The 15,679-nt window shown below is 40.0% G+C and overlaps 1 protein-coding gene across 3 annotated transcripts in view; it reads right to left on the bottom strand.

The window, feature by feature from the left end:
- Positions 1-6,670: 6,670 nt before the first annotated feature.
- Positions 6,671-15,679, bottom strand: part of LOC130910571 (zinc fingers and homeoboxes protein 2-like) — a 40,003-nt gene continuing 30,994 nt past the window's right edge. Inside the window, exons 3-4 of one of the 3 annotated variants that reach the window (XR_009061875.1) lie at positions 9,582-14,383; positions 6,676-9,315 (exon numbers count right to left, since the gene is read on the bottom strand). Coding sequence is in view for 2 of the 3 variants with exons in the window: in XM_057827991.1 (XP_057683974.1) it covers positions 14,374-14,383 (10 nt within the window). In the remaining variant the exon portion in view is untranslated. Of the gene's footprint in view, positions 14,384-15,679 lie in introns of all 3 variants that reach the window. The other 2 variants (XM_057827991.1, XM_057827990.1) reach the window with 2 other exon arrangements.

Below are 15,679 nucleotides of genomic sequence, written 5' to 3'. Positions count from 1 at the left end.
GTTGAGTGGTCTTATGATAAATTTTTATGTTTTGCATTCCTGGAAGGTTAAAAGATTATAAACAAGTTTGTATTTATTGTGTATGTTCTTATAATTTATGTTCAAATATTACAATCTAAATTTGCTAATAAAATCCAGACATTTATTCTGGAAGTTTTCAAAATATGTTTTTGTAGTTTTTGAAAACAATTCGTTTGAATCGAATAGTGTATTACCTGCAACAATGCACATGAAGGTTAGTATAAATCAACAGATTTATTTTGCATTGATCATTTAGCCTATCAAGTATCTAGTTTCACCGGACCCCCGTTCAATAATCGGTTTGCTCTTACTAATGTCCCGTCCCTAGCAAAAAGTGTACATGTAGGTTATGTTGTTATATCGTCCCTACCAATGTAGAGACCAGGTGCAAATGAACAAATATTGGACGTCTAGTGCCGTCAATATGTTAAATGCATGCCCTGTAAGGGTTACCAAAAAAAAAAAAAAAAAAAAAAAAAAATCATAATTTGTGCATGAAATGGTTCGTCTGAACATGAACTACACGCCAATTGAACCTCAAAAGTGCGGTCATTCGTCGGCCTACCACCAGAGGGAACTCACGTACCACTACTGTAATCGCTTCCTTGCTCTTGCAACTTTTCCAAAGCGCAACTTTTCCAAAGCGCAATCAGTCGTGTCATTTTCAAAATGGCTGAGAGGAAGAAGAATGAACTTTTCTCAAATGAGAACATTTCAACTTTAAACAGAATATTTCAGTCCAAAAAATAACAATAAAGTTTGGATTTTTGAATGAGCCCTAGTCTAATCCAAGCCAATATAAATAAATTAGGGCTTTCAAACAATTGATTTTTTTAATCGAGTTAATCACGGCTTAAAAATTAATTAATCATAATTAATCGCAATTCAAACCATCTCTAAAATATGCAATATTTTTCTGTAAATTATTGCTGGGATGGAAAGATAAGACACAAGACATAAACATTCAACATACTGTACATAAGTACTGTATTTGTTTATTATAACAATAAAACCACAAGACGGTATTAACATTCTTTCTGTTAAAGGGATCCACGGATAGAAAGACTTGCAGTTCTTAAAAGATAAATTTGAGTACAAGTTATAGTGATTTTATATTAAAACCCCATCTGAATGTTTTCGTTTCAATAACATTTGTAAAATCAAAAAATAAACTAATAGCTCGCCATTGTTGATGTCGCTGAGCGGGATGTCACACGGGCTCCCTGCCGTTCTTCCACACTGTCTTTACCTACGTAAGGTAGTGATTGAAATACACCAAGTGTCAATGGCGAGTTTTAAATTATTTAGAGATCTAGCCAAGGCAAAGTAAGTGAGTAAGTTTTATGTGTATTTTGCATAGCTATTTCAATTGGGAATGCCAGTTCTGCATTGAGTGCTTTTCTTTTTGTGAACATTATTTTTTTGAGGGATAGGAATATTATTTTTGTCGTGCTTTCACTAAATGATACTGGAGCGACTTAACCTTTCCACCCAAATGCATGATGGGAAGTTGGGCAACCATGACTGTCAGTGGTGGCTGCAAATGGTATACAATATGTTCTGTGTTGTGTTCAATTAAACGTGTAAAGAAAAAGATCGTCTCCTCAGAGATAGGAATATTACTTTTGTTGTGCATTCACTAAATGATACTATAGCAACTTAACTGTTCCGCCCAAATGCATGATGGAAAGTTGGGCAACCATGACTGTCAATGGTGGCTGCAAATGGTATACAGTATGTTCCACGTTGGGTTCAATTAAGCATGTTAAGAAAATGATCGTCTCCTGTCATTCTTCCCCACGTCATTCGCCACAATACTTACATTTCTTGTGAAAGAGTTGCCAAAGCTTAAGCCAATAAAAGGCGCGGTCCAATGAACGCCTGTGTCCACTTGCATTTCTCTTGCTTTTCGCTCTCAATGTGCTAAAACAGCTTCATTGTTAACTGTTTGAGGCAACATATGAACGGGTCATTCCGTGCATGTGTTAATTGCGTCAAATATTTTAACGTGATTAATAAAAAAAATAAATTACCGCCTTTAACGCGATAAATTTGACAGCACTAAAATTAATAGATGAAAATCAAAACCTTACCATTTTGTATTCATTGGAAGACAATGGTGTGCATGCAAAGATCGGGAAGGCAGAGCTTACTTCCTCCAGCGGCGAGACCTGAGCAACGACCACCTATACGACTTGGCGGCAAAGTTCAGCACGAGTGCACAACAGGTCAGGGAGTTTTTGCCCGGCGCATGTGCCACAGAGACCAACCCCTTTAGCCAACGAGACAAAAAGGAGGACGACCGAGGAGATGCCGACGATGGCTGGTGTTGAGTCAAATTCTGCACCCTTATAATATCTTTCTCCCAAAACTTTTGCGGCGGTAAATAATCCCTCTTTTACATTCTGTTGGACTCTCAATGTTATCCAAAGGTGCTAAATATACAAATTACATCATAAACATACATTTGCAACGCGAAAATGGCGTAAATTAATGCTTAACGACACGGCGAAGACGTTAACAGTGAGAGAGCGGTGTGCAGTTGTTGTGTGCAGCTAACGTGGCAGGATGTGTCTGAGGAGATCTTTTCTACTTGTCCATCCATGATCAAACGTAAGTAAATATTCCCTTTCTTTAAATAAAATTTGTCGTTTACTTTGGAACAACTGCATTTGCAGCCATTTTTAACAGTAACACAACCGCAAAGATGCAATATCTGATGGGGTGCAAAATTTGACAGAACACCAGAAATAGGCGGGAGGTAGGGTTGCCAACTGTCCCTTGAAAAACGGAATTGCCCGGTATTCAGAAACAAAAGAACGCATGTCCCTTATTGAGCTTTCAAGGGACGCGCTGTGTCCCTAATCATCATCAAAATCAAAAATAGTGTCTTATTTGTAGAATGAACGAACACTGGTCTTTACAAGAATATGCGAGGAAACACATTCCCCCGCCTATCGTGCTTTTTGACCAATAAGTTGACGGAACATTGACAATATGAAATCTCACTCATCTCATTGGTCGAAGTACTGTCTTGCAGCTTTTCCGTATCATACTCCCGCAGCTGACTAAGCGTACCAACTCTCTTAATAACAGAGGGGTACCCCAACAATGACATTAATTTTGAGTGATGACGTGACTCGAAGCCTGTCATTTACCACAAAACCCACCCGAAGGGGTACCATTCGTTTGTGCTATGTTTGCGCTAGTTGTTGGGACACCGCTCTATTATAGAGGTTTTTCACGTTCACGTAAATCGTGACGTCGTTTCCCCCCACGAAAATGGAAATTTCCTAAAAAGTCAATGATAATCAGGCGTAAATCGAGACAGGACATTATGTTAGCTTCCGAGCTGTCGCATTTAGATTATCCAGACATGTATAATTACCTGATAAACGTGAGGAATAGCAACACCCACCAAATTTTAAAAGCGTACAAATGCTTTGAGGGCTAGAAATACTTTGTAGCAGGATTTGTCAAGGAGCATCAGATATTTACATCGTTGTCAGTAAGGTGAGTGAATTTTTAATGTATACTGCCCACACGTAGATTAAGGCCATGTCTATACCTAGCGGGGTTTTTTTTGTTTTGTTTTAAACCGGGAATCCTGCCCTAAAACGTCCAGAAAAAAACTGATTACATCTAGAGCAGCCCGTTTTGGGAAACAAACAAACAAAAAAACTTCCATAGCCAACTGCATTCATTCGTTGTTAAGTACATTCATAACAAAAAATAATTGTCCACAATACCCCATCCTTCGCATGTGTTCAATATGAAGCACTGCAAACGTTTGTAAAAATATGGAAGCAAAAAGCACCTAATAATTAGATCTAAACATAAACAATGTAAACATTGATCTCATGTGTGACGTAGGATCAAAGTTTGTCGCAGTCAGTGATGTTTCCACAGTCATATCTTCGGTTATCAGTGTCCACATGATGGGGCCACGAACGCAGAATTCGCACATCTTCACTTTGGACAGAGTTTTTAAGAATCCTCGTTTTCAAAGCCCAAAATGTGCGTGTGTGTGTTGATAATAGGCCAAACCATAGAAAAAGTTCTTTTTGCCAAATACCCTGCTACGTGTAGACATGGCCCTAGTAAACAGGATGATACCATCTCCCAGACCTGGTAGCTTTTGGAGTGTGTTGCGGGGTCTTGAAATCCAAACGACGAGATACTGGAAGGGCCATGACTTATCACGCGAAGTGTGGTTGCGTTAATGCCGTTATTAACAAGTTTAACCGACAGCTTCATTAAAAATGTATATAACCCGACCTAATGGCCCAAACGCCAGGCCGGCCCACCGGGATTTGTCCCTGTCCTCTCGATTAGCCACTCCGGATCTGGATGGCACGTAATCGGGTGACAGAAGATTGTTGCTTTTTCCTCCTGCTATGAATAGGCATGTGACGGTTACCAGTTTTAAGATTTACCGTGGTATTAAAACGTCACGGTTTCAAAACCACTGAAATGTTCCGTCATACCGTAGTATGGTATTAGCTATTTTTTTTGTCCCAAAAATGCAGCGAGAAATGGAGCGGGAGCGCTCACGCCTCCCCCTCCGGTTGTTGCTAAGCTTTTTCCCCTGTCAAAAAAAAAAAAAAAAACTACATCGCTTGTATAGGAGGATTTTGGCTACCAAAAAAAAGCACACAGTCGCGGCTTAGAGGAGGAAGGACATCCCACGTCAAGATTTGCTTGCGAAGGGATGGTTGCAAGGGGATGGGGGGGGCAACACCTCAAACTTGATTTCACATTTACGCAGGGGTTAAAGTGGGCCAGAACGGTCAGGAACGCAGTTCTGGTATAAGATTCAGAGCCGGAATGCTGTTCCGGTAATCAGTGCTTTGATTCCAAAAATATGATGGCAACTATCAAAACGCTATGTAAAAAAAAAAATTTTTTTTTAAAAAGCTAAGCTGCCACACATGAATTTTATCTCAAAGAAGAAAACAATCTACCAACATCAGATTTAAATACACTAGTGTACAAAACAACAATCATAATAAAGTGCTTTTGTAGCCTCATCCGTTTCCACCAATATTTATCATTCATTTTATTCCACGGACGGCAAGGAGGTTTCCCCAGCTACTGCAGTTATCGGAGTCTGACAATGATTGTTATGATCCTGCCCTTTTGTTTCCATGCTGATGTCATTCTCCCTGTTTGCAGGCTGCACGGGTGCAAGAGGGACCGGTCTCCTCAGGGGCAAGGCTAACTGGCAACACCTGTGGCTTATTGATTAAGCCTTTTTAAGCGCAGGCCTGACACAAACCAGTTGCCAGAAGATTCCAGCACAAGCACTCAGAAGCCTCACTCCTAAGAAGACCGTGTTTCCTGAATATGCCTTTTGTAGCACGTTTTTCCCCTTTAGAGTGACTTTTCGTTTGACACTTTGTTTTTTGAATAAACACTTAACCACCTCTGCATTTGGGTCCTCGGCATTTCCTGATCGTCACTCAACAATGATGAGTCACATCAATGTGCGAATGCACGCAGCAAAGCAAAACGCCTGGACTCATTTATACGTTCAGTTGGCTGACATACTGACATGTGATCAGCAGAGATAGTTAGCTCTGATTGGTTCAAATGTGCATGTTTCCTGGAACAGCAAAAAAAAAAAAAAAGTTTAATTGATGCGACAAAAAAGGGCAATGCAACAGAAAATGGATCAAATCATTAAGCGCAAGGAAAGAGTTGAGGAGGCTTATTTATCATTTATCATACTTAGTTTAACTTGCTCTGATTGGGAGGTTCAGAACATCTTAGCTATGGGGGTCCCCAAACTACGGCCCGCGGGCCGGATACAGCCCGCCTCCACATTTAGTCCGGCCCCCTGAACAATTCCAGAGAGCTTTTTTTTTTTTTTTCTCTCAATAGTGTTATTTATTTCTGGCCTTTTTCTGTGAAGACCTCAGGGAGGGTTGTTTGGTTATTATCTATTTAATTGTGTTATTATTATTTATTATTTTATTTACTTTTGTTCCATGAAGAGTCCAGACAGGGTTATTTGATTGTGGCTTTCTGAAAAACAGTAAATTTTTACATTTAGGCACTCCTGCAATCGTCAAACTTTTCCTGTTACAAACTGACCCCGGCCCCTCATCAGAGAAGGGAAAAGTTATGTGGCCCTCACAGGAAAAAGTTTGGGGACCCCTGATCTTAGCTGTCGATGTGCACTTTGGACTTATATTTGTTCATTAATGTTAGGCTACTTATTCATTTCCTTATGAATTAAAAAAGTCAATGTTTGCGCGATCTTCAAAATATATTCCATTTCACTCTGCATAATATAAGTCATTTGTACTTATTTTTCTGAATGTATGCTACTTATATCTTTATTATTAAGAAAAAAAAAAAGCAAAAGTAAATGTTTACATTAACTTCAATTTTAATATACATCCTATGTTCTTAAGTAGTTAAAATTGAGATTTGGCATTTAGTATGTGAGGAAATGAGGGAAAATAAAAATTTTGAGATGGAGGTGGGGTTATTGCTGTTTTTGTTAACTTTTATTTTGTAAATCATTGAAAAAATGCAATTTCGAATGAAAATCAGTTTTTGTATTGTTATAGAAATAACTGACAAAACAGTTTTCTTTGCATTTCAGTAGTTTTAGGAGGTTCGAGCCCCCCCCCCCAAAAAATTAAACAAAATTTCGAGCTCCGTTGCGACCTTCACTTCGGGGAGTTCCGGCAAGAAATTCTAGCCACTTTCGCCCCTGCATTTATGCGATCATCATCCGTCACTTTATACAAAATTTAAGGTTAGTCAGTGCTGTCATTTAGGTTTCCCACCAGCTACGAGAGTTCTCTCCAGAGTTTTTAAGGTGTCTAGCGATAGCTATGACGTCACGTAAGTAGCCTGCAACATGGCAGATAATGTGGCTAATTAGCATGCAAAGACGGCTAACCAGGTTACTCTCTACTATTAGCCAACTTTTCTAAAGTCTTCCGGGCTAGGGTACTTTCCAACAGTCCTGGAAACAATCAGAAAATCCTATATTCATACCTGTCAACCCGAGGCCGTTGGCAATCTTACAAATAGTGACGCAAGCCTTTACAAATTGGTGACTGATCTTACAACGTTGTATATACTGTAGCGTGCAATATGAAACAAAAATAAAACTCATTTTTTAAATAATATGAATTTATTGGTAGTATTGTAACATATAACCTGGTACAATCAAAGAACAATCAATATCCACAGCTACATCGATTACTAAGATTTAACAGTGACTTTTGTTATAATTGTATGTAGCACTTTTGGCAAGTTCTATGATGTCTTTTGATGGCTGCACTTCAGCTCGCAATTCAGTTTGACTTGAAGGTAGTTCGTTAGTGTGTCCCATTGTAAATTAAAAAGGTCAATTGATAAAATGAACTTACCGATGCAATCTTTGAGTCAGGGAAAATTTCTTTTGCTAATTCTGAGATGTGATACGCAATAGTTGCGGCAAATTGTGTTCGGCAACAAATTAGCAGAATAAAATCTCCACTTTTGTGACTTTTCCTTCTGCATACTTCATCTTTACAGTGTTGTTAATTTAAAAAAGTAATTAATTACAGTTACAAATTAGTTCTCCCAAAAAGTAAGAGTTAGTAACTCAGTTACCTAAATGTAAGAGTAATTAGTTACTTGGCAAAGTAACTGGTGTTACCTTTCATGGTTGTTTTTTTTTTCATTAAAAAAAAAAAACAAAACAAAAAAAAAAAAACAGTAACCTTTGCTATGTTTAGAAGTCATTTCATGTTGCGAATCAACTGTTAAAGTTGTTAAAATTGCTCCCGTTTTTGCATTAGTTCCCTTCGGTCTCCTTTCGAAATGTGAGTGTTAAACCTGTTTCGTCTTTTAAAGATAGATTCAAGTCATGATTTTGCTGATTTAGGAGTATTTTAGATAAAAAGTTACTTAGGTTTGCAAGGAAGGTTCACTACAACAGAGCCCTCCTGAGAAGTCTACTGCTTTAAGATGGCGGCTGTTTACTAACGCTGCAGAGTCTCATTTCGCATCTAGTTCAAAATGCATGGGATCTCGAGGCGTAGATTGTAGGCCGTTGGCTATAGTCAGGAAATACTGGAGCCATCTACCCTAGCATCGCGTTTGCTACAGCAACAAACACTCTCTCTCCATGTCTCTGACTTTTCTTGCGTCATTCAACCAACATAGTAACGCATAGTAACGCACATTGTCCCGTTGCAGAAACGGTGACAAAATCCAAACGGAGAAAAAAAATGTAATGCACGAAAAACGTACAGATTTTGACCGTACGGCTTACACTGTTAAAAATCAGTGCTCACTTGTACAAATTACACCGAAACCGTACAAGTTAACAGGTATGTATATTGTCCCGCACAATCCGTGAGTGTTCTGTTGACAACCTTAATTCTTTCGCGATTCTAAACATCTGTTTAAAATAACATTTTCATAAAAGCTGTTTTTTTTTTTCTCTCTCTCTGGCGACACGCTCGCTCTCCATTAACCCTTTAAGGTCTGGGCCTATTTTGTCTGATTTTGCATGCCTTTGAAGTTGCCTTTATATTTCAAAGAAAGAATTGTTTACGATGGCCTGGTTTGGTCCCTTTTTTTGTGACACCTTGAACTTCATGTCCAAATTGTTGTTTCCTTCACTGATCAATTATAAATCATCATTTTGGGCCCAAAAAGACCAAAAATTCCAAAATCGTTTTGTCAAAATTTTTAATATTGATGTCCAATTGACAACCAAACATGCGTAACGAACCGTTTTGAAACTTTGTAATATTTATTCAACATGTTAGGATGAACATTCAACCAAAAAAATGTAGAATAAATAGTCTTATATTTGACAATTCAACATAAACAACAGGTATAGCCATAGGCGTTTTTTGCCTTTATACATGCTCCAGTCAAAACAGGTTATATACAGCAGACCTAACAGTGAAGAACAGTGAAAAAATATATACCATCTAACACAAAAAGTGTTTAGAGGCCATCTCTTTATGAGTTTAGGTATTGCGGCCCATCGCCTGATGAAAACTATGTACACACAATCAAGCTTCTTGAACACACATTTATATACACAAATTGAGAAGATTGATGTGGGAAAAAAATAAATATATAACATTGGGGGAAAAAAAGCATTTTCAAAAATATTTACAATAAACAAGTTAAATTTTTTTCAGTCATGCCACTCCGAAAAGCAGTTTCGTCCTGGAATTAGACACGGCTACATCACACAGCTCACACTTCCATGGGGTGTCGGTCCTCTTTCCACCCTTCCATTTTCATTTCACTTTGCTTTCATTGTCACTATAAATGTACATGAAAATAAGTCAGTATTTATGAATATGTGCTACATCCCTAATCTTCATATAGAAAGAAGAACACCACAAATTATAAATTCCTGCCTGGGATACCCACAGTGCACGTACGACTTTGATCTGATATGCACATTTTATTATTATATACACAAACACACACTTATATTGCATCAAAATTAACTTTGTCTTGCAATATCAAAAGAAACTTTCAAAAGAAACGTTTTCAGCATGAAAAAAAAGAGTGAGTTGGTTTACCTCTGCTCGTCGATGGCGTCACCCACATGTTCAAATCCGTCACTATCTTCACTCGAGGACTCTTCCGAAGAAGACGATGATGACGAATTTGGACCATCCTCTTCCTCAAGTTGATCAGAAGCACAATTGCTTGCGCTAAATTTAGTTTTCCGTTCATTCTCAAAGTCACACAAAGTCGCTGCTCGATCCAGCAGTATCCAACTGGCCGTCGCTCGCCACCTCGCTGCTTCAGAACACTCCTCCCTCTCGTTCGGTTGAACCTCGCACCGCAGTTATATTTATAAAAAAAAAAAAAACGCATTTTGTGCTTCCACTGTGACTTCGAAAGGGTTCGTTTGATTTGTGTTTTTTTCATGGAGCTTCCGTTTTGAAAAAGGACTAGAAATGATGGAAATATAGACATAAACAAATGATGCATGCAGCGTTTTAATGTTTTTTTGAGAGGACAATAAAACTATAAAACTTAAATGACAATATCTCACGTTCTAGTTGGTCGATTGACTTCAAATAATAACGAGAGTAAACCGCAACTTCCGCACTTTAAAACGAGACCAACCAACGGCATGTGGGTGACGTAATTAAAACGTGAGGGCGCTTCAAAGACGACGTGCGCTGAGGACGCGCCGGCGCGTCCTTCGACTCTCAAGGGTTAATATTAAACTAATATTAATAGTAGTAGTGGTATATTAACCAAGAAAAGGTGAACATACACACATTCCTGCATGATAACTCGGACTGAGAAATATGTAGACAATGAGCAAATCTCTAAAAATGTTAAGATGGAGCTTTAAAGTCAGTGAAGTACTTGATATATTTCGAAGTGTTTTTACTTTTTTATGAAAAATAATAGAGATGTCGGCATCCCGATCACGTCATTTTCAAAGTATCGGAATCGGCAAAAAAATATCGGCCATGCCTTTTTAAAATAAATATATGTATATATGTTTTAATTAAATTGTTTTCTAATTGTATTTAACGTTACAGACATAATATGTTACACTCATCCAGAGTCTTTAATTTAGGCTTTAGGTAGGGTTATCAAATTTATCCCGATAACGGCGGTAATAAGTTATTTTTTTAAATGTATAATGTTAAAATATTTAATGCAATTGATGCATGCGTTGCACGACCCACTCACGCATTGTCGCGCTCAATCTGTAATGGCGCCAATTTACCTTTATGGAGAGATAAAAGGCAGCGTAAAATGAGTAGAGTGAATTTTGGCAGCCTTTGGAGCCTTTTTTTAATTGGCTACAGCCTTACAATCCCTCTCCCTATGATTAGAAATATCATTGGAAGCAAGATGGAGAAGCAAGGTAGCAATTGATCTTTTTCTTTACCTTATGTTATTTCCCAACGCAGAGAAGATATATCAATTGGTAGCACTGCACACAAGCATGGCTCCACTTCCCACCATGCATTGGGGCATGGCTACAGTATCATTTACTGAAAGCTCAACAAATACACTAGATGGCAATATTTAGTCACAATATACAAAGTCACAAGTCTTTCTATCCGTGGATCCCTCTCACAGAAAGAATGTTAATAATGTAAATGCCACCTTGAGGATTTATTGTCACTATAAACAAATACAGTACTTATGTACTGTATGTTGAATGTATATATTCGTCCGAGTTTTATTCATTTTTTTCTTAATGCATTGCCAAAATGTATATGATCGGGAAAAATTATCGGGAATGATTGGAATTGAATCGGGAGCAAAAAAAGCAATCGGATCGGGAAATATCGGGATCGGCAAATACTCAAACTAAAACGATCGGGATCGGATCGGGAGCAAAAAAACTTGATCGGAACAACCCCAGAAAATAATTATTTTTGTGCTATTGTCTAGCAACTTGAGCTGTGGGTTTAGTCAGTTCTATTTATTTCAACATGATATTGATGTCGATGTTCCAATGATCAAATATGTTGTGAAAAATTTAAAAATCCTCTTCAATTTTTCAAAATCCCGTACATCTCAAAATAATACATTTTGGAGCTATAATTGCAATACCCTAAAACCGCGATATTTTTTGCTTAAGGTTATCATACCATCAAAATCTCATACCGGCACAAGCCAAGCTATGAATAAATACAATAAAGAAATAAAAACAGGGGAAATACACATAAGTCAGTGAATTACTTTCGATCGCACGCAGATCACACGCACCACTTTAGATCAAAGCCATTTTTAGTCAGATTTTATCTCTCTGCACACGGTAGTGCAAGGCTTTCCTCTTGAAGCATCTTCCCTGGCTGAGTGGTAGCTTGGCCTTGCAGCAAAATACACTTAAACGTTAGCATAATTAAAAATGATAATAGTAAATTTGCATAGCTCCGATGAAATGGGCACTCCACAGCCTTGAACTGTCATTTGGGAAAAAGTTTACCCAATTGATGGCAGCCAACAACTTTTCACCTTGCTCCTCTTTTAGGATCCAGTAAAAGTGCAGATTCTTCAAATTCTCCTGCACATTTGTGCCGCCAAATGCTCCGCAGTACTTTACTATTTCAAATTTTGTGGCGGCATATCCAATTTGAAAAGGAGATCGCCGCTTAAAAGTTTAAACGTAGCCTTGCAAAGCTACGGTGAGTCTACAAGCGACAAGGATGGCGGCGTCAGGTCCAAAACGGGCCTTGTCATTTTTGTGGAAGTGTGGTGACGTCATCATTCAAAATTAATATCTATAAAACAGCACAAATGAAAAAAAATTACATCACAAACGAGCACAAAGCTAGCATAAACCAATGGCACCATTTTGGGTCCATTTTGCAATGAATGGGGGGCTGCGTGACATCATAACTTGAAATTTATATGTCAATATCTCAAAAACGATGGCACAGACGAAGCATAAATGTTTGACACAATTTATAGCCATTCTTATTCAAAATGGGGGGTTGGTTGACCTCAGATTGACCTATAAAAGAATGGTAAATATCTTAATGATAGAAGCACAAAGAAAACCTTTTACAGCACAAGCGCAGCACAAACGATTGACATCATTTTTATATAAATTTGCGTCTGATGGGGGGCTAACTTCACAGAGGTTAATGTGTCGGACCTTCTTCAGAATTGTTTTAACGTGTTAACCTCTCCAAATTTTACCAGAGAGAAACGCGACAGGAGAACAGGTGCTTGTCACGGCTACAGGTTTGAAGACGTTGCGAGCGGCATATACGTGTTGCGTCTGTTACGCGCGCGTTTGATGTATAGCGTCGGCATTAACCCGCGTTAAACTCGGCGGCGACGGCGCTCTTCAAAGCTCCCTTTGAGGCTGTCACTTCCAACTTAGCACTCATCTTTTCCCAGAGCTCCCCGAGCGCCGCTCCTGCTCCCGGAGGAGCCCGTCGACGGGTGACGGTGCGCTACACGCCGTCCGGAACGCGAGGCCGCGGACCCCGGGGTGGGAAAAAGGCGTTCGGTCGGTCTGTCGGCGAGACGCTTCGCTTGAGGCGGAACGCCTTTCGGCAGAGAGATGAAGCGCTCGCTGATGAAAGCGGCGTCACAAACGGCGGCCGACCTCACAGGGACGATACGCACCGCTCAAACGCCGTCTCCGCCATCAAAGATGTGCAGCGACAAACGCGTCGACGCAAACCTGTCCGTCGGGAACAAAGTTGCCTCATGCGTTTCCCGCCTTTGATCGCAATTCAAACGTTTCCTTCTTTGACACGTTAGCTCGCTGATAACGCGCTAGCAACTGACGCCGCGATACGATCCATCCATTCAATCGTCCCGACGGGCAAAGATGACAAATACAAGATGCCGATGTGAAAAGAGTTTTATTGATGGCAGTCGCATGAAACAAAAATGGGAGCCAAAAGCGACAAAGATGGCGCCTCATGTGCGTGCGTGCGAGCCCGGTCCAAATGCTAAGAATTAGGCGCTAATGAGCATGTACGCGTCAGCCGAGCCTCAACATTCACAGTGTCAAAATGGGAAGCGGTGACAAACACGGGACCGGATGCACCCGGGCAGACATTCGAGTCAAAATAGGACACTGACATTTTTTCCCATCGCGTTTGCTTGTCGGCCAGTCGCACGAAGGTGCACTGGAGTAGTAGCTTAGCCGAGAAAGCATGCATGCGGTGCATCGGCGGGAAGTGGGCTCGTCCCGACCGCAGGCGAGTAAGTTTGTCGGTCCGCCATGATAATGAGACAGACGCTAAGAAACATCTTTGCTGCAGTCAAAAAAGAAAAAAAGCTGCTTTTTCTGGCTTTGCTTTTTAGTCTGATTGAAGGTGAAGATCCCAAATGTGCCCCCCCCAACAAAAAATAAAAGTATACACCCCTCTCTTCCTCCCTCCATTTCTCAGCAGGGGGTGTCGGGCACAAGTCCAGGCAGCACTCACATCAACAACTCACTGAAGTGTTGCCAAGCGTACGTGCGTGCGTGTAGCATTCTTTTGTTTTGAAGCGGTGAAAGAAACGCCCACCACACAGACAAACAAAAGAATCACGTACACACGCTTACAAAAACGCGCACCAACAATGTGGAAAACAGTCCTTCACTCACACAGTTTAACGCGCGCGCATACCGACATGGTCTCACACACACACTGCCTCACACACATGAGTGGGCGTGGCTAAAGCTACTTGCAGTCAGTTTGGGGGTAGGAGTGGGGTCAAAGTGTGTTTTAGTTGGGAGAACCCTTTCCCCCAGGCGATTCAGAATCCAAATCAAAAAGCGTTAGCCACACACTTGGCATAGCCATCAGGCGTCCTCGAGACTTATCTCGTGGCCGAGGGAATGGACAGCGTTGTGCTGGTGTGGTCGGGTAATTGGCGTTATTATTCACACCTAAAAAGAAAAACACAAAGACAATTAAAATCAATCTACCAGCTCGCCATTGACGGCGTCGATTATTGACGACCGCCGTCTACTTCAGTCAAAGTGACACTTTTAAAGCTTTGGCACCACGGTGGATGGGGGTGGGGGGGTGGGGAGTGTCTGCCGCTATTTTGGGCGCAAACACCATTTGGAACAATTGATGAAACAAAATTCCAACTGTTTGTTTCAAAACAAGATCTGACTTGTAACCCACCTTGTAGAGAATACACAAAAATAAAAGCGATTCTTTCAAATTGACGAGACTGAAATTGTGACAATTTAAAGATAAATGAGGCTTGAAAATGAGTCATAAACGATGGATAAGTTGTCGACTGTTCAACCGAGATAGTCATTTTAACTGGACGTCCAATCCATTTGAAGTGGGAGGCCTGGCAGGGAACGAACGAATGTGAATTCATTCGTTGCCACCCTCCCACTTCAGGTGAATTGGACTTCGATTAGTGATAAACTCATTTAAATTCATGGAAGGAGCATTTAAAGAGCTTTCATGTACACTTTTCGCTGGGGACGGAACATTAATAAGAACAAACAGATTATTGAACAGGGGTCAGGGCAACATTTCTCACAAATATAAACCTAATTAATTGATAGGCTAAATGATCAATGCAAAATAAATCTGTATTGACTTATACAGGGTGGGGCAGAACAACTTGCTTATTTAAATTTGGCGCCCTGAAGTGATGGTTGCTCTGAGGATGGTAGGGATGGACGTAATTGAGAGGGTGGGGCTTTAAGTTCTTGCTGTGCATTACTTATTTTGTGTTTTTTTTTTTTTTTTTTTTTTTTTTTTAAGAAAACACCAGTGTTTTTTTTTTAGAAACCCCAGGGAGCTTCATTGAGTGGATGAAGTTGGAACGCGCCTTCGCTGTAGAGGCATTTTTTCAAGCGAGCAATAAAATCGCCTGGATTAAGTTCCTGCACGACAGCTAATTTGTAGGGATGAATGTTCATTCTTCATGGAGGACTCATCTCACAGAACGAGCAGACAACCCAGTAGCAAATGCTTGTTTTTCGGCTAGAACGTTGGGGAGATCTCAAAACAGATTGTCTCACTGTGTCAATGTTTTGGGGTGACCTTGCTGTTCGTGGAAAGCCAGGTTTATTTTTCTTTACATCACCCGTTTCCCTGAAGTTGTTTACCCATGAAACAATCGACTGCCGGCCAGGAACACTACCACGGGGGGCAGTATTGATGTCTAAGAAATGCAAGTTGCGTTGCTACGATTGAACGACCACTTGAAAAAA

Source organism: Corythoichthys intestinalis, chromosome 22 (assembly GCF_030265065.1).
Source record: "Corythoichthys intestinalis isolate RoL2023-P3 chromosome 22, ASM3026506v1, whole genome shotgun sequence".
NCBI classification, from domain to species: Eukaryota; Metazoa; Chordata; class Actinopteri; order Syngnathiformes; family Syngnathidae; genus Corythoichthys; species Corythoichthys intestinalis.
This window is presented reverse-complemented; position numbering and strand designations above follow the sequence as displayed.